Genomic DNA, 25,271 nt, shown 5'->3' with positions numbered 1-25,271 from the left:
CACACACACACCTTCTCGTAGGGGATCTGTAGTAGCTCCAGCACCACGGTGTGAGCTCCCATGTTCCTGAGGAGTCTCTGCTGCTGCTTCTTACTCTTCCTGCCTGACAGACCCTCCTGAACACATAGCCTGCTGAGACGCAGCAGAATCTACACACATACACACACGGGGGAGACAAACAAGTGGAGAGAGAGGGTCTAGCTCAACTATGTTAAAAGGGAAACGGCAAGAGTCTGGGCAATGAGCCATTGATCTACTTACTTGGCTCGCAAAACTACCTCTAACTTACTTCATACTGCACACAGAGACATAACAATGGTATCCACGAGTTCATCTGACTCTGGGTAGGTAAAAATGTATTGCCAGAATCTTGCAGTATCTCTTTAACAGTAGCCCTATCCATCCCAGAGATAATACAGTATACTGAAAAGTTAGACTGTTTAGACTTTACCTCCTTCACCACTCTGTAGTTGTAGCTCCTGGTGCTCTCTGGTTTCCTTGGCTTGTCTGAGCCACCCGAGTTGGAGTCACCCTAACGAACAAACAGAACAAGACCATTAGCCAATGCATCTCTCACAAAGGATAGCGAGCTTAGCTAACAAGTTTAACACAGAGAGCCAGCAGTGAAAAAAGTACCCAATTGTCATACTTGAGTAAAAGTAAAGATACCTTAATAGAAAATTACTAAAGTAAAAGTGATGCGTGTTTTTTATATTTATTTACGGATAGCCGGGGGCACACTGACACAATTTACAAACTAAGCATTTGTGTTTAGTGAGTCCATCAGATCAGAGGAAGTCGAGATAACCAGGGATGTTCTCTTGATAATTGTGTGAATTGGACCATTTTCCTGTCCTGCTAAGCATTCAAAATGTAACGAGTACTTTTGTGTGTCAGGGTAAATATATGGAATAAAAAGTACATTATTTTCTTTCGGAATGTAGTGAAGTAAAAGTACAATTATCAAAAACATAAATAATAAAGTACAGATATCCCCAAAAACTACTTAAGTAGTACTTTAAAGTATTTTTACTTAAGTACTTTACACCACTGCAGAGAGTTAAGGGCTAGGTGGCTAACTCCTGGTCTGTGGATGCCTACTACCGTACCTTCTTGTGTTGAGACTCTGCAGAGCCCTCCCCAGCGTCCATGCCCTCATCTGGCCCCTGTCTCTTGTAGACCCACAGCTCAGACTTCTCCACAATGGAGCGTAGCTGGTCCAGGTCTGACTTGATCTGCTTGTAGTTTTCTACATCCTTACTGGTCACCAGCAACTGGACCTGGAGACATGGACAACAGACCAGTAGGACACCAGTATGGAGGATACCAGGTGTGGGATGGTTGTTTATGATTAGAGTCGAACAATAGTTTTACAGTGCCTTGCGAAAGTATTCGGCCCCCTTGAACTTTGCGACCTTTTGCCACATTTCAGGCTTCAAACATAAAGATATAAAACTGTATTTTTTTGTGAAGAATCAACAACAAGTGGGACACAATCATGAAGTGGAACGACATTTATTGGATATTTCAAACTTTTTTAACAAATCAAAATCTGAAAAATTGGGCGTGCAAAATTATTCAGCCCCTTTACTTTCAGTGCAGCAAACTCTCTCCAGAAGTTCAGTGAGGATCTCTGAATGATCCAATGTTGACCTAAATGACTAATGATGATAAATACAATCCACCTGTGTGTAATCAAGTCTCCGTATAAATGCACCTGCACTGTGATAGTCTCAGAGGTCCGTTAAAAGCGCAGAGAGCATCATGAAGAACAAGGAACACACCAGGCAGGTCCGAGATACTGTTGTGAAGAAGTTTAAAGCCGGATTTGGATACAAAAAGATTTCCCAAGCTTTAAACATCCCAAGGAGCACTGTGCAAGCGATAATATTGAAATGGAAGGAGTATCAGACCACTGCAAATCTACCAAGACCTGGCCGTCCCTCTAAACTTTCAGCTCATACAAGGAGAAGACTGATCAGAGATGCAGCCAAGAGGACCATGATCACTCTGGATGAACTGCAGAGATCTACAGCTGAAGTGGGAGACTCTGTCCATAGGACAACAATCAGTCGTATATTGCACAAATCTGGCCTTTATGGAAGAGTGGCAAGAAGAAAGCCATTTCTTAAGGATATCCATAAAAAGTGTCGTTTAAAGTTTGCCACAAGCCACCTGGGAGACACACCAAACATGTGGAAGAAGGTGCTCTGGTCAGATGAAACCAAAATTGAACTTTTTGGCAACAATGCAAAACGTTATGTTTGGCGTAAAAGCAACACAGCTGAATACACCATCCCCACTGTCAAACATGGTGGTGGCAGCATCATGGTTTGGGCCTGCTTTTCTTCAGCAGGGACAGGGAAGATGGTTAAAATTGATGGGAAGATGGATGGAGCCAAATACAGGACCATTCTGGAAGAAAACCTGATGGAGTCTGCAAAAGACCTGAGACTGGGACGGAGATTTGTCTTCCAACAAGACAATGATCCAAAACAAAGCAAAATCTACAATGGAATGGTTCAAAAATAAACATATCCAGGTGTTAGAATGGCCAAGTCAAAGTCCAGACCTGAATCCAATCGAGAATCTGTGGAAAGAACTGAAAAATGCTGTTCACAAATGCTCTCCATCCAACCTCACTGAGCTCGAGCTGTTTTGCAAGGAGGAATGGGAAAAAATGTCAGTCTCTCGATGTGCAAAACTGATAGACATACCCCAAGCGACTTACAGCTGTAATCGCAGCAAAAGGTGGCGCTACAAAGTATTAACTTAAGGGGGCTGAATCATTTTGCACGCCCAATTTTTCAGTTTTTGATTTGTTAAAAAAGTTTGAAATATACAATAAATGTCGTTCCACTTCATGATTGTGTCCCACTTGTTGTTGATTCTTCACAAAAAAAAGTTACAGTTTTATATCTTTATGTTTGAAGCCTGAAATGTGGCAAAAGGTCGCAAAGTTCAAGGGGGCCGAATACTTTCGCAAGGCACTGTACCTGACCATGTGCCTTGACTAGGACAAACTCTGGGCCCTCGGAGGTTATAACTGCAGGTTTTCCTGGTCAAGTCAGGCAGCCATTTCCTGGTCAAGCTAAACTAAAAGCCTAAGTGGTACTTGGATAACTGTATAATTCTAAGGATATTACGTAAGTGTGAGTGATGGGTCATGGGTAGACTACATACCCTAATGGAAAATATGGACAGTGAGTACAGTGACTTCTAGGAAAGTGAATATGTATGATTATTCTGCATGTATGACAAGACAACAGTACATCTGTCATTGTAGTCATTTAGCAGGCATTCATATTCTGACAGACATACAATAAGTGCATTATAATAAGGGCATATAATTATAGCTAATGGTTATGCTTTTGTGATGCAGATAAACTCAACCCTAGTCTTTCTGAGAAATGCTTATACAATCTACTCATGCATTTGGAATTGGCAACTTTGAATGAGATGTAGGGCATGGTTTCTATAATATTACATTAGCAAGTGAAGGTCTGATTTTTAGTTTTCTTTTAAACTGCAGGTCAGAAAACAGCTGACCCACGCATCACTAGTATATACAGTGGGTGGGTAGTAGGAGTGTACCTGTTTGAAGGCCTGTAGGACCTCCTGTCTCTGACTGAAGTGTCTGAAGAGCAGGTGGAGGGCTCGGGACACCAGGGGAGGGTAATCGTGCATGGTCAGGTGGAGAAGGACCCTCAGGAAGGTCCTACCACCGTGGTCATCCAGGTCCAACGGGGTGTTCTCCTCACTGGATGTGGACACACAAGCAAACATATATAAAACGCGCGAGCGCACACACACACACACACACACACGCGCACACACCCACACGGTCAAGTATCAAACAATAACTAAACTGCTGCAGGTTTAGTGTATCACAACAGTTACCTTCCACCAAATATCCCTTCTGCCTGCTCCTCTATGTGCTCAAAGTCCAGAGCTCCTGAGAAAACAATTCAGAGTGACCTTAGTATCACACAAAGAGGTAACATGATGGGTGCCATGACCTGAGCTCTCCTCCCACCTGGCATGTTGTTTGGTCCCTCATGGGTTCCTGCTATAGACAGATCTGACTGGGAGTTGCTCTCATCAAACTCCCTCTTAAAGATACACAGCAAACAGGAGATCCGGTAGTCCAGACGCACATTCAGAATGAACTGCAGAGAGAGAGAGGAACATGACACATACTGAATAAGTAAGACTGTTGTACTGTAGAGGGATCATATTAGGATTAGCATTGGGGGTTATGGGTGAGTAGTTGGGGTTAAGGAGGGTAACCAAGTTTGGGGGAAGGGCGTTTGCAAATGGGTGTACGAGTGTATACAGTAGATCTATGGTCTGTATGGCATTGATTGTGCTATGGTGTGTACTGCATGTGTGTGGGCCTTACTACCTGTAGTATCTCTATGATCTTGAGCTTGGTGTCCATGACCAGGATGTCCTGTTTCTCTGGCTCTGTCTGGGTCTTGACCTGGTCCCCGTCGGGTGGGTTGATGGGGGTGGTGGGCAGGAACCCCCCTCCTCTGAGCACCACCTGAGTCATCAGCTCCCCCACCCCGTGGATGGAGCGCATCACGTTACTGCCTGGAAACACACATGATTGCGTCAACCATCATGTATGTGAGAGCACAATTGTTCTGTCCTTTGTTAGCCATGGGGTGAATAATGCTCAAGCCTAGGGTTCCAAAATCCCAGAAGTCAAGCAGAATTTCTGGGAAAAACCTGGGAACTTTAGAAAGGTTTCAACCCTACTAAAGCCCCACTGATGTATGGACCTTCGCCCCTCTGCAGGGCAGTGTGTTACCGTGTCCTACCTTTAGTCTCGTCTCCCTTTTCCAGCTTGTTGATGGGGAAAATGGTGCTGACGTGGACACAGTCCAGGATGGCCAGCAGGATCTTGGTCAGCCTCAGCAAGTCACTGAAGTTGTAGAAGCCAAAGTAGATGAGGTTCCTAGATAGATTCACTACCTGGGAATGGACAAAAAGAGACGGGAAGAGAGAACAAAGCTAGTGGTTATTAAATCCATGTCCTACTGAAACTCATTCTTCTTTGACCAATAGGAAGTGCATTTAATACAGATTAGACCAATAGTGACTGAGCCTAATACTGCTTTTTGCCTTTGACCAATATGGACTGGGTCTCATATTGATTTGACCAATAGGGACTGAGCTTCCAAATGGGACTGACCTCGAAGGTGAGTTTGTTCTTCTCCTTGTCGGCGAATGGGAAGCTCTGACACACCACGTCTCTAAGATAGTTCTCGACAAACTCCATGGTCAGGGCAAAACACTCCTTGATCTCATCCTTGGACGTCCCATCATTGTCATAGCTGGGACCAGAGGGACACAGATCACAGGTAGGGGACAGGTGTGTACTTACAACTAACTCCTACCATGTTAATGCTTCTCTAAATACTCCACTAAGAATATTTTTTTTGTTTTACCTAAGTTAAAATAATGTCCATGTAAGACAGACAAGGCTATGGCACATTGTTTTCAAACCTTCACTACAAACCATATACATTGCACTAACGTATTTTCTGATTGGTCGTTGAACATGTCACTAACTCCTTTCCTCAACCTTGATAGGCCCTACCACTCACTCGTCAATGGCGATCTCGGAGGGGATCTCGGACCAGAGGCGGGCATACTTGACGGGCGTGACCTGTTCCTGGGGGTCGCGGTCCACGTGCATGTGCAGCATCATGCGGCAGAAGGAGGCGCGCAGGTCATAAGGCAGATCCTCGTCAGACATGCAGCGCAGGATCAGATCCACGTCCAACTGGCCAGAGATCTTATTGATGGCCAGATACTGACGGTCCAGACACATCCTCGCAAACAGGTTCAGCTGGTACCTGTGAGAGAGAGGGACATAGGCATCACTGCTTAGACATTACGATACTGTCACGATTTCCTTTCGGTGAAGGAGAGTCGGACCAAAATGCAGCGTGGTTTTCTTGATACACATTTAATGATGATGAAAAAACGAACAATACAAAAACAACAAACGGACCGTGAAAACCTATACAGCCTATCTGGTGCAAACAAACACAGAGACAGGAACAATCACCCACCAAACACTCAAAGAATATGGCTGCCTAAATATGGTTCCCAATCAGAGACAACGATAAACACCTGCCTCTGATTGAGAACCACTCCAGACAGCCATAGACTATGCTAGATACCCCTACTATAATACAAACCCAATACCTAACAAAAACCTCAAGACAAAACACACCACATACAAAACCCATGTCAAACCCTGGCCTGACCAAATTAATAAAGAAAACACAAAATACTAAGACCAGGGCGTGACAGATACACAGAGACCAGGAACAAACAGAAAATTAAGGTTAGTGACGCCGCCTGGTTCTCTCTACTTCCTGGCACTTTTTATTAAATCAATTAATGTCATTAGTTGCAGAATAAAGTGGACTATAATTAATTTATCGGACCTTTTCCAAGTAGTCATGTGTAAGGGATGAGGGGGGTGGATACGCACCTCATCCACTCCCAATGTGTAGGACCCACCCCCATTTCCAAAAGCAAGGAGGAAACCAAGCATATACACACATGAGTATCGACAGAGACAGAAGTTATTCATCTTCTACAGATAACACAGTAAAGATGAGAGAACGCCTGGTGGTGTTTCTGACCTGTAGTAGCTGACCACCTCTTGGTCCTCCTTGGCGCCCTCCTTGGCGTCTTGGGCCAGCTCTCTGATGCTCTTACTTCTGATCTCCTTACTACGGTCCTTCCAGAACAACCACACCTCCTCCTCGTCCTCCTCAGACTCCACTGAATTCTCCCCGATGGACGCTCCCTCGATCTCAAACCTGGATAGCACCAGTCTGGGGAGGAGATGAAACGATATTACTCCTCTAACCACAGATTTAGGATCAGAGTAGACTATCAACAATCATATCCTTGACCATTCAGGAGTGGAAACAATATCTGATCTCAAACCTGGACAACACCAGTCTTGCTCTAACACACCTGATTCAGCTAACAATGGTCCAAATTGAAGAGAAATGGCGGATTAGTTGAATCGGATGTCTTGGAGCTGGGCTAGAACACAATCCTGCACACAGCCGGTTGACCATCCCAGAGGTACATACAAACATGTTAGCGTGGCTATACACGTCACTGACACATTTATAGCTATGGAACAGACAGTGTGGTTGAACCAAACAGCATCACATGGATTTCTGAGAAGACAAGGAGTAAAACTGCCTCTTAATTTGTGTTTGTGTAGCACTGAGAACGAAACACATAGGTATAAATGAACGCAAGCCTTCCGTCATAAACAAATATTACAGTTGACTATAGAATACTAAAGTACTTACTATAGAATTATATAGTATTCTGTAGTAAAACTGTAGCATACAGCAGAATACTATGCTACACTGTAGTATCCCTCGATCATATGTACTACTTACTATAGAATTTTGTAGTATAGTGTAGAAAACTACACATTGTAGTATCCCTCGATCATGAGGTGCTTACTATATCATTTTGTAACGGACACATGGAGATATTAAGTGCATTGCAATCAAAGCATTTTCTGTCTGAAAGAACAGATGTTTACTGAATGGCTACATGTACTAGATAGGCATGTCCATTAGGACAAGCATGAGGATCCACCAGGAGTAAACACTCCATCATGCAGTCACCTTGAACAGCTTGATCTGTATGACTGAAAGGGCTCCTACTGAATACACTTCAATAAAGAGAGCAGTATTGCTGTATTTATCTGCCGTACTAGAACAGCCTGTAACAGACCATAGACCTAGACAACCATGGACTATTTTTGTTAAATGTTTAGGGGAAATTAGATTTTAAAGGTATTGATTAATTGAAATCTCGCGTAAAAGAGAGGGCTTACTTGGTCTCTATAAGGATGTCTCCGTTGATGGGGTCCAGGACTGCGTTACAGATGAGCTCCTGTGTCACCGGGATGGATTTGTTCATAGACACACACAGGTCTGACAGATAGTCCAGGAACCTGGAACACGCACACACCATTCAATGTCAACTGCTCCACAAAAACACATTTATCATGATGTCCCCAATGAAAAATTCCCCAAACACTACACAATTAAATGACACATGAAAACATAGCATCTGCCCTCGAGCAGCTTACAATACACTCCACACCACAGGAGGCTGCTGAGGGGAGGATGGCTCATACTAAATGCTGGAACGGAGCACATGGAATGGCATCAAACACATGGAAACCATGGATTTGATACCATTTCACTTATTCCGCACCAGCCATTACCACAAGCCCGTCCTGTACAATTAAGGTGTCACCAACTTCCTGTGGTCCACACGTCTTTACTCCCTTGATGTGGCAAACGACTAACACATTCCGACACACAGCCACCAGTCTTCAATTACATTGAACACAGCAATATACTGTATCATCTGGCTAAAAGGAGCATACAGACATATCAAGACATGCAAATGAACACATAAAAAACACTATACACACAAACATGTGTGTATGCGAAGTGAGCGCACTTGCACACACCCACATGTTTGTTTTACCATCTTTGTGGGGACCAAACAATTTATTACCATTTCAAATCCTATTTTCCCTAACCCTACCCCCATAACCTAACTCCTAACTGAACAAAAATATAAACGTAACATGTAAAGTGTTGGTCCCATGTTTCATGAGCTGAAATAAACACATTTTTCAATACGCACAAAGCTTATTTCTCTCAAATTTTGTCCACAAATTTGTTTACATCCCTGTTAGTAAGCATTCTCCTTTGCCAGGAGAATCCATCCACCTGAAAGGTGTAGACTATTAAGAAGCTGATTAAACATCATGATCATGATCACTTTGCGCTGGGGACAATAAAAGGCAACTTTAAAATGTGCAGTTTTGTCGCACAACACAATGCCACAGATGTCTCAAGTTTTGAGGGATCATGCAATTGGCATGCTGACTGCAGGATGACCACCAGAGTTGTTTCCAGAGAATGTAATGTTAATTTCTCTACCATAAGTTGCCGCCAACGTCGTTTTAGAGAATTTGGAACCCTAACCCCTAAGCCTAAAATAGCCTTTTTCCCTATGGGGAAGTATCCTTGTGAGGACTTCTGGTCCCCCACAAGGATAGTAAAACCAAACACACACACTGACCTGGGCTCCCGGTTCTTCCTGACGAGGCTGACAAAGGTGTCTATCTCTGCAGCGGTGATGTGTTTCTCCAGCAGCTTGCGGTTGTTGTGGAGCAGAGCTGTGATCGTGTCCTCAGCCAGAACATCATAACCTATCTGCTTCTGCATGAAGCGGAACTGCTTGGCTATATACTCCTGTGGGACAAACACAGGCTCTGATCATAGTCAAACATTATCACAACATTGGGACTGTGGTCCTTTATGGCTCAGTTGGTACGTGCATGGTGCTAGCAACACCAGGGTTGTGGGTTTGATTTCCACTGGGGCTACTCATACGAAATTATATGCACTCACTAATGTAAGTCGCAATGGATAAAAGCTAAATAGCATATGTTACATTGTGATGCAAAGCTACTGAATGAGGTCAATAAATTAATGCAAACCCCATTGAATGGTTAGCCACATTTGATTTAACAAACATTTCAATTTGATTTTAAATGTGTTCATAGTGTGATCCACCTTGCTACTAAACTCAGAAAAAAAACTAAATAAATAAACTTCACAGATCTTCATTGTAAAGGGTTTAAACACTGTTTCCCATGCTTGTTCAATGAACCATAAACAATTAATGAACATGTACCTGTGGAACGGTCGCTCAGACACTAACAGCTTACAGACGGTAGGCAATTATGTCACATTTATGAAAACTTAGGATACTAAAGAGGACTTTCTACTGACTGAAAAACACCAAAAGAAAGATGCCCAGGGTCCCTGCTCATCTGTGTGAATGTGCCTTAGGAATGCTGCAAGGAGGCATGAGGACTGCAATGTCCTTACAGTGAGACACCTAAGACAGCGCTACAGGGAGACAGGACGGACAGCTGATCGTCAGTGTAACAACACCTGCACATGTAACAACACCTGCACAGGATCAGTACATCCGAACATCAAACCTGCGGGACAGGTACAGGATGGCAACAACTGCCCGAGTTACACCAGGAACGCACAATCCCTCCATCAATGCTCAGACTGTCCGCAATAGGCTGAGAGAGGCTGGACTGAGGGCTTGTAGGCCTGTTGTAAGGCAGGTCCTCAACCAAACATCACCGGCAACAACGTCGCCTATGGGCACAAACCCACCATCGCTGGACCAGACAGGACTGGCAAAAAGTGCTCTTCACTGACAAGTCATGGTTTTGTCTCACCAGGGGTGATGGTCAGATTCGCGTTTATCGTCGAAGGAATGAGCTTTATACCAAGGCCTGTACTCTAGAGCGGGATCAATTTGGAGGTGGAAGGTCCGTCATGGTCTGGGGCGGTGTGTCACAGCATCATCAGACTGAGCTTGTTGTCAGTGCAGGCAATCTCAATGCTGTGCGTTACAGGGAAGACATCCTCCTCCCTCATGTGGTACCCTTCCTACAGCAACATCCTGACATGACCCTCCAGCATGACAATGCCACCAGCCATACTGTGCGTGATTTCCTGCAAGACAGGAATGTCAGTGTTCTGCCATGGCCAGCAAAAGGCCCAGATCTCAATCCCATTGACCACATCTAGGACCTGTTGGATCGTAGGGTGAGGGCTAGGGCAATTCCCCCCAGTAATGTCTAGGAACTTGCAGGTGCCTTGGTGGAAGAGTGGGGTAACATCACAGCAAGAACTGGCAAATCTGGTGTAATCCATGAGGAGGAGATGCACTGCAGTACTTAAAGTAGCTGGTGGCCACACCAGATACTGACTCTTACTTTTGATTTTGACCCTCCCCCTTTGTTCAGGGACACACTATTCAATTTCTGTTAGTCACAGGTCTGTGGAACTTGTTCAGTTTGTCTCAGTTGTTGAATCTTGTTATGTTCATACAAATTTTTACACATGTTAAGTTTGCTGAAAATAAACACAGTTGACAGTGAGGACGTTTCTTTTTTTTTGCTGAGTTTAGTTCAGGGCTCCCGAGTGGCGCAGCGGTCTAAGTCACTGCAGCTTTGTGCTAGATGCTTCACTACACACACCCTGGTTTGAATCCAGGCTGTATCACAACCGGCTGTGATTAGGAGTCCCCATAGGGTGGCGCACAATTGGCCCACCGTCATCCGGGTTTGTCCGGTGTAGGCCGTCATAGTAAATAAGAATGTGTTCTTAACTGAGTTGCCTAGTTAACAAAAAGTTACACACAAAATTGTTTCTCTATTGTTACTTACCTACAATTCCCACTCATTACTTCAACAACACATTTACTGTAACACAGGCAAAACTAAATGACATTTTGGTGGATTCAAAAAAGGTAGATAAAATGTAAGATCCCTCCTGTAAATTCCCATGGGTAATTCCCAAATGTCTTCCAAATTGTCCTGGATTTGTTCAACTAGCCAGTGTAACGTCAGACTACAGACACAGTATTCGTTTGGCCGTATCAAAGGCCTCCAGGCCATTCATCTGAGAAAAAAGCTTCAAACTGCAACCAGTGCCTGCAACCTGGTTCAGGTTATTAGTCAACCTACCAAGGTAGTTAAACAGCACAGGAATGAAATCGTCAACATATATTGATCACATCTTTACTAATGCTGCAGAAATTTGCTTGAAATCAGTATCCAGAGCCATCAGATCTAGTGATCACAATATAGTAACCATATCTAGGAAAACCAAAGTTTCAAAGGCTGGGCCTAATATTGTGTATAAGAGGTCATACAATAAAAGTGTTGTAGTGGTTCCTATGTTGTTGATGCAAAGAACATGTGTTGGTCCATGGTGTGTAATGAGGAGCAAACAGATGTTGCACTTGACACATTTATCAAATTGCTTATCCCAGTTACTAATAAGCATGCACCCATTAAGAAAATGACCATAAAAACTATTAAATCCTTGTGGATTGATGAGGAATTTAACAATTGTATGGTTGAGAGGGATGAGGCAAAAGGAATGGAAATTATGTCTGGCTGCACAACAGATTGGCAAACATACTGCAAATTGAGAAATCATGTGACTAAACTGAATAAAAAGAAGAAACTAAACTATGAAACAAAGATAAATGACAAAGAATGATAGTAAAAAAGCTTTGGAGCACTTTCAATGACATTTTGGGGTGAAAAAGACACACTGAGCTGCATCAGTCATTATATCAGATGGTTCCTTCATTACAAAACCAACTGACATTGCCAACTACTTTAATGAATCCGTAAAGTACAGTTGGGCAAAAAAGTATTTAGTCAGCCACCAATTGTGCAAGTTCTCCCACTTAAAAAGATGAGAGAGGCCTCTGAAAAAGCTCTGAGACACGTTAGGGTCCACTCGTTCAGACTGGTCTTACTCCCTAATTTATAAGAATACAAGCCTGAAACTATTTCTAAAGACTGTTGACATCTAGTGGAAGGCATAGGAACTGTAAATGGAGTCCTAAGTCAATGGATACTGTAATGGCATTGAATAGAAAACTACAAAACCACAAAAAAACTACTTCCTGAATTAATTTTTCTCAGGTTTTCACCTGCTAAATCAGTTATGTTATACTCACAGACACTATTTTAACAGTTTTGGAAATTTTTGAGTTTTTTCTATCCAAATCTACTAGTTATATGCATATCATATCTTCTGGGCACGAGTAGCAGGCCGTTGAATTTGGGCGTGCTTTTCATCCAAAATTCCGAATGCTGCCCCCTACCCTAGAGAGGTTAACAAAGAGCTGCAGTTGGTTTCAGAATGGGTAGCAAGGAATAAGTTAGTCCTAAATATTTCAACTAAATATTTGAATAAATAATGTGGAAATTGAGCAAGTTGAGGTGACTAAACTGCTTGGAGTAACCCTGGATTGTAAACTGTCATGATCAAAACATATTGATGCAACAGTAGTTAAGATGGGGAGAAGTTTGTCCAGTATAAAGCGCTGCTCTAACTTCTTAGAAGCACTATCAACAGATTTTAAAAAAGCATAAAAATACATCTTATGGAACAGCGGGGACTGTGAAGCAACACAAACATAGGCACAGACATATGCATACACACACATGATAACATACACTGCCTTGGCAGCAGCTAATGGGGATCCATAATAAATACAAATCTGAGACTGGGAGAACAGAGGCTGTTCACAGGCACCAGGCAGCTTCCTCCTTGAGTTGAAACCACTCCAACAATTACACATAGTATGTGACAGTGGACTGTCTGTCTGTGTGTTTGGACAATGCATGTTTCTGTTGGCGTGTGTGCGTGCGCGCATGTGTGTGTTTGTGTGTGTGTGTGTGTCTTGTGTCCCGGAAGGGAGCGTTGTGCTGCTAAAAGTTTTATGAAGGCAGAATGTGAGTAAGGAGATGATTGTGGATTACAGGAAAAAGAGGACCGAGCACGCCCCCATTCTCGTCGATGGGGCTGCAGTGGAACAAGTTGAGAGCTTCAAGTTCCTTGGTGTCCACATCACCAACAAACTAACATGGTCCAAGCACACCATGATAGTTGTGAAGAGGGCATGACAAAACCTATTCCCCCTCAGGATCCTCAAAAGGTTCTACAGCTGCACCATCGAGAGCATCCTGACTGGTTGCATCACCACCTGGTATGGCAACTGCTCGGCCTCTGACTGCAAGGCACTACAGAGGGTAGTGCGAACAGCCCAGTACATCACTTGGGCAAAGCTTCCTGCCATCTAGGTCCTCTATACCAGCCGGTGTCAGAGGAAGGCCCTAGAATCCAGCCACCCTAGTCATAGACTGTTCTCTCTGCTGCCACACGGCAAGCGGTACCGGAGCACCAAGTCTAGGTCCAAGAGGCTTCTAAACAGCTTCTACCCCCAAGCCATAAGACTCCTGAACATCTAGTCAAATGGATACCTAGACTAGTCGCATTCCCCCCCCCCCCCCCCTCCTCACCTCACCACTGCCACTCTCCGTTGTCATCTATACATAGTCACTTTAATTCTACTCTACCTACATGTACATACTACCTCAACTAACCAGTGCCCCCGCACATCGACTCTGTACCGGCACCCCCCTGTATATATATTGTTATTTTTTACTGCTGCTCTTTAATTACTTGTTACTGATAAGAATAAGAGATAAAAATATATTTTGAAACAGCACTGTCGGTTAGGGGCTCGTAAGTAAGCATTTCACTGTAACCTGTTGTATTCGGCGCATGTGACTAATAAAATTCGATTTGAGAATACTTGACACACTGACTGAAGAGCACATTCAATTACAGCTAAATGCCATCATACAGTTTAGGCTAATTGTATAAGTGCTGTGGCTCGATATTTTGGCTATAGGTTAAGTCCCTGTCTGCCGGAACACACAGTCCAAAACACCACGTGAAAACAACCCCTATGTCATTCCTCTACTAAAGCCCGCTAGGGTCTGCAGGTCTAATCGAACCAGGTACTGTAGGTGTATATAAGTCAAATGGATATAGCTCCACTCAGGCTTCCAATTGAATTAGGGGAACATCATCATACTGCTTACACGCTCATTTAGCATCTTCAGATCAGCAAACACTGAAAGAGTATGGGTTCGGTTAAGGGGCTAGGGATAAGGTTGGGGTAGTGGTTGTTTTGGGACCAGACCAGTCATGTGAACTGTCATGTGTGTCCTTGTGTGGCTATCGTAGGCCCAGACCAGTAGGCCTGACAGTTACTGAGCTGCGTACCTGGTTCTTGCGGTAGTCCTGTTGGGAGTGGCGTAACACACGGTAACACAGGCGGCAGATGTGCCTGAAGGGGGCGTGGCGCTGGTCAGCCAGCTCCTCTAATCGCAGCATGGGCCCATCCCCACTGTCTGTGAATGGAGCCTGCAGTAGCTTGAAGATCTAGAGAGAAATTCCACCCATTGGATGATAGTCCATCAGGTTAAAAAATACATTTGTTTGGAAAAATGTTTGGCAAAGTCTGACAGTTTGTTATACTTTGTTGAACAGAGTTTAATAGAAGACAAAGGAGCTTGCATCCCAATGGATCAACATTGAAAAGGAATGAAGTAGACTTTTTCACCCTTTCAGTCTGTGGACGTTCTAGTTGTCCCTTATGAATGACATTGTCCTCTACCTGTTTGAGGATATTCTGTTCCCTCATGAGTTTCTGTCTCTCTCGGTTGGGCTTGTTGACCATGATTTCCAAAACATCTTGGCCATTATTGGGGATGTCCACCACGAAGAACACCAGGTCCTCCAGAAGCTTGGTCACTGCCCTGGAGGACACACAGGAAGATTTTTTTTTATTTTAGCCTTTATTTAATTAGGCAAGTCAGTTAAGAACAAATTCTTATTTACAATGACAGCCTACCCCGGCCAAACCCTAAACCAGACGACGCTGGGCCAATAGTGCGCCGCCCTATGGGACTCCCAATCACGGCTGGTTGTAATACAGCCTGGAATCAAACAAGGGTCTGTAGTGACGCCTTGAGCCCTGAGATGCAGTGCTGCGCCACTCGGGAGCGCACATGAAGATTCTTTGAGATTTAGAATTCTTAATGAGGGCCATGTTGATACCCAGAGTTCCAAGGACATTCCATCCTGGAATGGTTTTGTGCCTACATTGAAGAGGTAAAGAACACATAGTGAGCACTAAAATAGCTGCCGTGTACCTCCTCTCGTTCTGAGTGATGGTGCCCTTCTCCAGTTTGCCTGCGATGGACGCCAACACTTTACTGGCATCATTCGCAAAGTCAAGATCTCTGACTTCAGCGGGCGAGACGGGTACAATGGCAAACGCCTCTTTGTCTTCTTTCAGTGCTGATGTGCCGATCTAAAAATAACAACATTGTGAGAAACTGATGAGTTAATTAGGATTGTAAAATTAAGTGAATTCTAGTAAGTAAAACTCACAAATAGAAAATGAATCATTTGTGCATCCGGTGGTCAGATCTAACGTGAGGGTATTATTATATTATGAAATGTTTGTGTTGGAAAGATTTAAGTGGGACACACAGAAAACATGATATAAAGTAGTTAAAGATTGGGTTTGACAGACTATTGGTAAGGTCTCAAACTGTCTGGTCTTAATGGAGATTGGCTGGTTGAGCTGTCACTCACACGTAACATGACCGGTTTCTCCTCTTCCTTGTCGATGGGGTGGTTAGTGCTGTGGACCCATGTGTTGGTGCACAAGTGTCTGAGCCTCACATACGAGTTCCTGGGTGCATGCACACACACGCACACACACACAATGAGCATTGTGAGTCAAGAATTAATGTCATTACTGGGCTAGGCCCACTATAACACATACTAAGAAGTCCCATACCAAACAGGGGAACAGACATGTGCCTCTGATTAAATATTGAAAAATGTATATTTTCTGATGTATTCCAGTACAGAGAGGGATATCATAATAAGAGTGGTTACTGTAAACCAAACATCTTACAGTACCTGTATAAATCTCAACAAAAATAAAACCAAACATCTTCTCCTTCATCAACGTCACCAGTCCTTGCACCCTCACAACCAACATGAAACAGTAACACTGGTTACTGCAAGTCAAACCCTCCCTACTGTACAGTCAGCTTGGAAGTCAAAAACAAGACACAGACACGCACACACTTTATTGCTTCATGACCTCATGAAACTCCCTCACCTACTCTCCCAAGACGGAAATCCTCCCTACCCTCTCCAAAACACAGGCTCAGACCTGTCCAATGTCAACAGATTCTGAACACTCCATGACCCTAACACAGCCCACTCACCCTTTCCACTGAAAGTGAGAACAGAAATGTGTTTAAATGGGGGAATTCCACTTGAAATCAACTAAATGTGTCTGATAACGAACAAACACCAAACACCGACCAGTGAAAAGTTTGGACACACCTACTCATTCAAGGTTTTTCTTTATTTGTACTATTTTCTACATTGTAGAAATCAAAATTATATTCTATATTTGAGATTCTTCAAAATAGCCAGCCTTGATGACAGCTTTGCACAATCTTGGAATTCTCTCAACCAGCTTCATGAATGCATTAAATGCATTAAAATGCATTAAAATTAACAGGTGTGCCTTGATAGAAGTTCATTTGCGGAATTTCTTTCCTTCTTAAAGCTTTTGAGCCAATCAGTTGTGTTGTGACAAGGTAGGGGTGGTATACAGACGATAGCCCTATTTGGTAAAATACCAAGTCCATATTATGGCAAGAACAGCTCAAATAAGCAAAGGGAAACAACAGTCCATCATTACTTCAAGCGCAATGATGAAACTTGCTCTCATGAGGACCGCCACAGGAGAGGAAGACCCAGAGTTACATCTGCTGCAAAACATAAGTTCATTAGAGTTAACTGCACCTCAGATTACAGCCCAAATAAATGCTTCACAAAATTCAAGTAACAGACACATCTCAATATCAACTGTTCAGAGGAGATTGCGTGAATCAAGCCTTCATGGTCAAATTGCTGCAAAGAAACCATGATAAGAAGAGACTTGCTTGGGCCAAGAAACACGAGTAATGGACATTAGACCGGTGCAAATCTGTCCTTTTGTCTAATGAGTCCAACCACCATGTACTTGTGAGACACAGAGTAGGTGAACGGATGATCTCCGCATGAGTGGTTCCTACCGTGAAGCATGGAAGAGGAGGTGTGATGGTGCTTTGCTGGTGACACTGTCAGTGATTTATTTAGAATTCAAGGCACACTTAACTAGTATGGCTACTGCAGCATTCTGCAACTATACGCCATCCCATCTGGTTTGTGCTTAGTGGAACGATCATTTGTTTTTCAACAGGACAATGACCAAACAAACACCTCCAGGCTGTGTAAGGGCTATTTGACCAAGAAGGAGAGTGATGGAGTACTGCATCATATGACCTGGCCTCCACAATCACCTAACCTCAACCCAATTGAGATGGTTTGGGATGAGTTGGACTACAGAGTGGAAAAGCAGCCAACAAGTGCTCCGAACATGTGAAAACTCCTTCAAGACTGTTGGAAAAGCATATAAAACACGTTTTGTTTCCTACATGATTCCATATGTGTTATGTTATAGTTTTGATGTCTTCACTATTATTATATAATGTAGAAAATTGTAAAAATAAAGAAAATCCAAACTTTTTACTGGACTGTACAGATACAGTGGTGCAAAATAATATTTAGTCAGCCACCAATTGTGCAAGTTCTCCCACCTAAAAAGATGAGAGAGGCCTGTAATTTTCATCATAGGTACACTAACTATGACAGACAAAATGAGAAAAAAAATCCAGAAAATCACATTGTAGGATTTTTAAGGAATTTATATGCAAATTATGGTGGAAAATAAGTATTTGGTCACCTACAAACAAGCAAGATTTCTGGCTCTCACAGGCTCCTCTGTCCTCCACTCGTTACCTGTATTAATGGCACCTATTTGAACTTGTTATCAGTATAAAAGACACCTGTTCACAACTTTAAACAGTCACACTCCAAACTCCACTATGGCCAAGACCAAAGAGCTGTCAAAGGACACCAGAAACAAAATTGTAGACCTGCACCAGGCTGGGAAGACTGAATCTGCAATAGGTAAGCAGCTTGGTTTGAAGAAATCAACTGTGGGAGCAATTATTAGGAAATGGAAGACATACAAGACCACTGATAATCTCCCTCGATCTGGGTCTCCACGCAAGATCTCACCCCGTGGTGTCAAAATGATCACAAGAACGGTGAGCAAAAATCCCAGAACCACACGGGGGGACCTAGTGAATGACCTGCAGAGAGCTGGGACCAAAGTAACAAAGCCTACCATCAGTAACACACTACGACGCCAGGGACTCAAATCTTGCAGTGCCAGACGTGCCCCCCTGCTTAAGCCAGTACATGTCCAGGCCCATCTGAAGTTTGCTAAAGAGCATTTGGATGATCCAGAAGATGTCAGATGAAACCAAAATATAACTTTTTGGTAAAAACTCAACTCAGCATTCTTTGTCCTCCAAACACGATGAGTTGCATCTGTGAAGCATGGGGGTGGAAACATCATGCTTTGGGGCTGTTTTTCTGCGAAAGGGACCAGGACGACTGATCCGTGTAAAGGAAAGAATGAATGGGGCCATGTATCGTGAGATTTTGAGTGAAAACCTCCTTCCATCAGAGCAAGGGCATTGAAGATGAAACGTGGCTGGGTCTTTCAGCATGACAATGATCCCAAACACACCGCCCGGGCAACAAAGGAGTGGCTTCGTAAGAAGCATTTCAAGGTCCCGGAGTGGCCTAGCCAGTCTCCAGATCTCAACCCTATAGAAAATCTTTGGAGGGAGTTGAAAGTCCGTGTTGCCCAGCAACAGCCCCAAAACATCACTGCTCTAGAGGAGATCTGCATGGAGGAATGGGCCAAAATACCAGCAACAGTGTGTGAAAACCTTGTGAAGACTTACAGAAAACGTTTGACCTCTGTCATTGCCAACAAAGGGTGTATTACAAAGTATTGAGATAAACTTTTGTTATTGACCAAATACTTATTTTCCACCATCATTTGCAAATAAATTCATTAAAAATCCTACAATGTGATTTTCTGGATTTTTTTTCCTCATTTTGTCTGTCATAGTTGAAGTGTACCTATGCTGAAAATTACAGGCCTCATCTTTTTAAGTGGGAGAGCTTGCACAATTGGTGGCTGACTAAATACTTTTTTGCCCCATTGTATATAGATATATTTATTTATCTATGTGTGTGTGTGTCCTTCCAGGGGGAGGAACATGACTGTTTCCTTTTCATATTGCAACATTTTCATTAGAATCTGATCTACATCAACAGTCACTGTTTGTTTAGGACTTTCCAGACACACAGTCATGACACACAATGTTTCAATTGTTGAATTGGAATTTCAGTTTAATTCCTCAATTGACTGACTTCAACTCAAATTGACCCCAGCCCTGACAAATACAGCCTGGTCACTCACCTTTGCACATGACAACAACACAGGATGTATTTTAAAATCAACAAATTCTCATGGATGTAGTAAAAAGAGACGTTTCTTATTAGAACAATGGTAAATTCCTCTGAAAGTATTATGAGTAATAGGGTCTTTTCGCACAATGTGAACTGCGGGGGGCTGCTTAGCGGCAGACTATGTGGCCCTAAAGTCCTATCTGGGCACCAGGAAATTGCCTCCTCTTAGCATGGTAGGCTCCAGCTCAAAGTCCTACCTGGGCACCAGGGAGTCCCCCCCTCTCAAAGTGGTAGGGTCCAGCTCAAAAATGGAGGAGATGTCATTGCCTTCAGGGACAGACACCAGGGTATACATGACCTTCTCCTGGGGGTTCCTGAGGCGGGCGCGGAGGTCGACCTGCTCAGAGTCCAGCTGGAGACACAACATGGAAACACAGTCTCGTCAGGTCACTGTACAGCAACATAGACATGGGCACTGAAGACCAGAATCAATGATTATGAAGAGTAAAATAATTGACAGACCATCAGTATACACTGAGTATACAAAACAATAAGAACACCTCTTTCCATGAGATACACTGACCAGGGGGAAAGCTATGATCCCTTATCGATGTAACTTGTTAAATCCATTTCAAATCAACGTAGATGAAGGGGAGGACACAGGTTAAATAGTCATTTTCAAGCCTTGAGACAATTGAGACATGGATTGTGTACCATTCAGGGGGAGAATGAGTAAGACAAAAATGTATGTGCCTTTGAACAGGGTATGGTTGTAGGCGCCAGGCGTACCAGTTTGTGTCAAGAACTGCAACGTGTGTATCAAGAATCGTCCACCACCCAAAGGACATCCAGCCAACTTGACACAACTGGGGGGGGGCTCAATATTAGGAAGGTGTTACTAATGTTTGGTATACTCATTGTACATGGGTTAAGTTTTGTAATAGAAACGTTAAAAGTTCAGGTCGCACACACATGGGTCAGCTTCCTGTGAAATTCCTAGATCAATGACCTAAAGCTCAAATCCTGGGCAGGAACTGACTGAAGAAGATAAGAGAATCACAACTCAAAGGGATCTTTTCATTCACCACAATGTGAGAACATCAATTTGATCCAATTTCTTGTTTAAAAAAAAATCTAATTTAGACCAATAGAACTCTATAGGCTTAATTCAATATACTGCACTAAACCTCATGACCTACTAATTGTAGGAAGTTTTAAAGGCCAAAAGAGACATTCTGGTGTATTGTGAAGTATCAAATCAGTGTTAATCACTGAAATATCAACAAATATGTATAAATATTAATTTCAGTAATTAGAGTAATAAGTAATTTAGTATAATTATCTGGTTAAACTGCAGCTCTTTTATAAGTGTGGGTCTTCCGCTGTGTTCACATGGTCACTATTGTAGAGTGGATGATTGTCTAGTAACGCATTACCCTTTTGACTTTATGATATTGACCCGAACCGCACTGTTCTGGCTTGGTGATTTTCTTTTTACGTCATCCTGTCAAGCAACTACATGGTGGATTCATAACCAGGCCAGTGCGGTATAACTTGGCTCGGCTTCGGTATACAGTTGAAGTTTGAAGTTTACATACACTTAGGTTGGGGTCATTAAAACTGGTTTTTCAACCACTCCGCAAATTTCTATTAACAAACTATAGTTTTGGCAAGCTGGTTAGGACATCTACTTTGTGCATGACACAAGTAATTTTCCCAACAAATGTTTACAGACAGATTATTTCACTGTATCACAATTGCAGTGGGTCAGAAGTTTACATACACTAAGTTGACTGTACCTTTAAACAGCTTGGACAATTCCAGAAAATGATGTCATTGCTTTAGAAGCTTCTGATAGGCTAATTGACATAATTTGAGTCAATTAGAGGTGTACCTGTGGATGTATTTCAAGATCTACCTTCAAACTCAGTGCCTCTTTGCTTGACGTCATTTGAAAATCAAAATAAATCAGCCAAGACCTCAGAAAAAAAATTGTAGACCTCCACAAGTCTGGTTCATCCTTGGGAGCAATTTCCAAATGCCTGAAGGTACCATATTCATCTGTACAAACAATAGTACGCAAGTATAAACACCATGGGACCACGCAGCCATCATACCGCTAAGGAAGGAGACGCGTTCTGTCTCCTAGAAATGAATGTACTTTGGTGGGAAAAGTGCAAATCAATCCCAGAACAACAGCAAAGGACCTTGTGAAGATGCTGAAGGAAACAGGTACAAAAGTATCTATATCCCACAGTAAAAAAAGAGTCCTATATCGACATAACCTGAAAGGCCGCTCAGCAAGGAAGAAGCCACTGCTCCAAAACCGCTATAAAAAAGCCAGACTATGGTTTGCAACTGCACATGGGGACAAAGATCGTACTTTTTGGAGAAATGTCCTCTGGTCTGATGAAACAAAAATAGAACTGTTTGGCCATAATCACCATCGTTATGTTTGGATGAAAAAGTGGGAGCCTTGCAAGCCGAAGAACACCATCCCAACTGTGAAGCACGGGGGTGGCAGCATCATGTTGTGGGGGTGCTTTGCTGTAGGAGGGACTGGTGCACTTCACAAAATAGATGGCTTCATGAGGCTGGAAAATTATGTGGATATATTGAAGCAACATCTCAAGACATCAGTCAGGAAGTTAAAGCTTGGTTGCAAATGGGTCTTCCAAATGGACAATGACCCCAAGCATACTTCCAAAGTTGTGACAAAATGGCTTAAGGACAACAAAGTCAAGGTATTAGAGTGGCCATAACAAAGCCCTGACCTCAATCCTATAGAAGAGTTGTGGGCAGAACTGAAAAAGCGTGTGCGAGCAAGGCGGCCTACAAACCTGACTCAGTTACACCAGGTCTGTCAGGAGGAATGGGACAAAATTCACCCAGCTTATTGTGGGAAGCTTGTGGAAGGCTACCCAAAGCATTTGACCCAAGTTAAACAATTTAAAGGCAATGCTACCAAATACTAATTGAGTGAATGTAAACTTCTGACCCACTGGGAATGTGATGAAAGACATAAAAGATTAAATAAATCATTCTCTACTATTATTCTGACATTTCACATTCTTAAAATAAAGTGGTTATCCTAACTGACCTAAGACAGAGCATTTTGACTAGGATTAAATGTCAGGAATTGTGAAAAACTGAGTTGAAATGTATTTGGCTAAGGTGTATGTAAACTTCCGACTTCAACTGTATGTTCATCCCCATAGAGCCAGGGACAGACACACACCAGGCATGGAGACAGCCCTCAGTTCCCTGCTCTGTTAGTCATACAAGCTTGTTCAACCATGTGTTGACAAAGGCTGCGTTTACACAGGCAGCCCAATTCTGAACCTTTTTCCACTAATTGGTCTTTTGACCAATCACATCCGATCTTTTGACATATCTTTTTTTTCAGATCTAATCTGACTGGTCAACAGACCAATTAGTGAAAAAAGATACGAATTGGATTGCCTGTGTAAACGCAGACTAATGCGACTAGTGCATCAGTACTTACTATGTAGTCCTGTGTTTTGTAGAGACAATTGTGCAATTGAGATCATTCCTAGTGGTAGACTGCCATCTGTTGGCTAAAGGCAGGTAACAGTTGCCTGACGACTCAAAATGAATTCTTCCACTGCTCATCGTTGAATTTGTTTTTGGTGACGTCAAAATGAGTGGTGTTGTACACCACTCAGAAACTGCTTCTTCAATAGAAATCCTCAACCACACTTATAGGCGATGTCATAGCGACGTTGGCTTCCAAAGCTCATGCATAGAAACACGTCATCGGGTTTATCGGTCGTCTGGCGCGGAACTGCACATGTGCAGGCCATCAAATCAAAGGTATTCCTCATTCCTTTCATGAGGTTGGACTAATAACATGTTCTACTAAAGACATTGGTCAGGCTGTGCATTTAGATTTCAGGAAAACTAACAACTAAGGAAGAATATTTCACTTACATTGACTTCTCAAACCCTAAACCGGTCTACTTGGTCTGTTTTGCAAGCATTCCCGGAAGTCTTGCGATGTTGCGCCCCTGGGTTTAGAAACTCTGTGGCTTTACCCACATGTGCTTTGGCTCTAGCCCAACCCATCGGTTTCTGGGACCAAACAGAACGGTTAAAATATGAATGCTCTCTAGAAATAGGCTGAAATGTACTCAGAGCAAGCCTCATTAAGGAGAAAAAAAAAGAACACCGTCCATGGGCGTGGCATAGCAATTGGCCAGAGCAAGGAGTTTGGGTAGCCAGGCAAAGTTAACAGCCCTCACTAGACACTGTGAAAAATGGCGCCGGAGGAGGTGGCCGCCGTTTTACGGTCTCCTAACCAATTGTGCTATTATGTGTTTTTTTTCACGATATTTGTAAATGATTTTGTACATCATGTTTCTGCAACCGTATCTTACGGCAGAAAAGAGCTTCTAGATATCAGGACAGCGATCACTCACCTCGGATTAGACAACGATTTTTTCCACACCAACAACAACAGCAGCAAGCACGACTCACACGATATTCTCCAAACACCCCACAGTGCAGACATCCCAATTATTCGCAAATGGAACCACAGAGGAAGAAGAGCCGGACGCCTCGTCCAGACCCACAGAAGGCAACTAGGAAAGCTGCCGTTACATTCAATATTACTCGCCAACGTGCAATCATTGGACAATAAACTAGATGAGGTACGATCACGAATATCCTACCAACGGGACATCAAAAACTATAATATCCTATGTTTCACAGAATCGTGGCTGAATAACGACATGGATATTCAGCTAGCGGGATACACGCTGCACCGGGCAGGATAGAACAGCACATATTTGCAAACAAAAGTATATTATGATAAATTGCAGGCCACACTACTTGCCTAGAGAGTTCTCAGCTATACTTTTTGTGGCTGTTTATTTACCACCACAGACAGATGCCGGCACTAAGACCGCACTCAGCCAGCTGTATAAGGAAATAAGCAAACAGGAAACCACTCACCCAGAGGCGGCGCTCCTAGTGGCCGGAGACTTTAATGCAGGGAAACTTAAATCAGTTCTACCAAAAATCAACATGTTAAATGTGCAACCAGACAGAAAAAAAATTCTAGATCACCTGTACTCCACAGACAGAGATGCGTACAGAGCTCTCCCTCGCCCTCCATTTGGTAAATCCGACCACAACTCTATCCTCCTGATTCCTGCTTACAAGCAAAAATTAAAGCAGGAAGCACCAGTGACTCGGTCTATACAGAAATGGTCAGATGAAGCAGATGCTAAACTACAGGACTGTTTTTCTATCACAGACTGGAACATGTTCCGGGACTCTTCCGATGAC

General features: G+C 43.1%; 1 protein-coding gene across 1 annotated transcript in view; it reads right to left on the bottom strand.

The window, feature by feature from the left end:
• Positions 1 to 25,271, bottom strand: part of LOC139371024 (inositol 1,4,5-trisphosphate-gated calcium channel ITPR1-like) — a 154,011-nt gene that overhangs the window by 70,876 nt on the left and 57,864 nt on the right. The window contains exons 12-29 of the mRNA XM_071111051.1: positions 20,219 to 20,373; positions 16,155 to 16,254; positions 15,707 to 15,867; positions 15,169 to 15,310; positions 14,775 to 14,933; positions 9,166 to 9,338; positions 7,898 to 8,017; positions 6,669 to 6,863; positions 5,616 to 5,867; positions 5,201 to 5,342; positions 4,827 to 4,980; positions 4,406 to 4,596; positions 4,037 to 4,169; positions 3,901 to 3,955; positions 3,595 to 3,760; positions 1,110 to 1,280; positions 452 to 532; positions 12 to 149 (exon numbers count right to left, since the gene is read on the bottom strand). Coding sequence (XP_070967152.1) covers positions 12 to 149; positions 452 to 532; positions 1,110 to 1,280; positions 3,595 to 3,760; positions 3,901 to 3,955; positions 4,037 to 4,169; positions 4,406 to 4,596; positions 4,827 to 4,980; positions 5,201 to 5,342; positions 5,616 to 5,867; positions 6,669 to 6,863; positions 7,898 to 8,017; positions 9,166 to 9,338; positions 14,775 to 14,933; positions 15,169 to 15,310; positions 15,707 to 15,867; positions 16,155 to 16,254; positions 20,219 to 20,373 — 2,688 coding nt within the window. The remainder of the gene's footprint in view (positions 1 to 11; positions 150 to 451; positions 533 to 1,109; positions 1,281 to 3,594; positions 3,761 to 3,900; positions 3,956 to 4,036; positions 4,170 to 4,405; positions 4,597 to 4,826; positions 4,981 to 5,200; positions 5,343 to 5,615; positions 5,868 to 6,668; positions 6,864 to 7,897; positions 8,018 to 9,165; positions 9,339 to 14,774; positions 14,934 to 15,168; positions 15,311 to 15,706; positions 15,868 to 16,154; positions 16,255 to 20,218; positions 20,374 to 25,271) is intronic.

This window comes from Oncorhynchus clarkii, chromosome 17, assembly GCF_045791955.1.
Source record: "Oncorhynchus clarkii lewisi isolate Uvic-CL-2024 chromosome 17, UVic_Ocla_1.0, whole genome shotgun sequence".
Classification (NCBI taxonomy): Eukaryota; Metazoa; Chordata; class Actinopteri; order Salmoniformes; family Salmonidae; genus Oncorhynchus; species Oncorhynchus clarkii.
The sequence above is the reverse complement of the archived record's forward strand: the minus strand, read 5'-3'. Positions and strand labels throughout refer to the sequence as shown.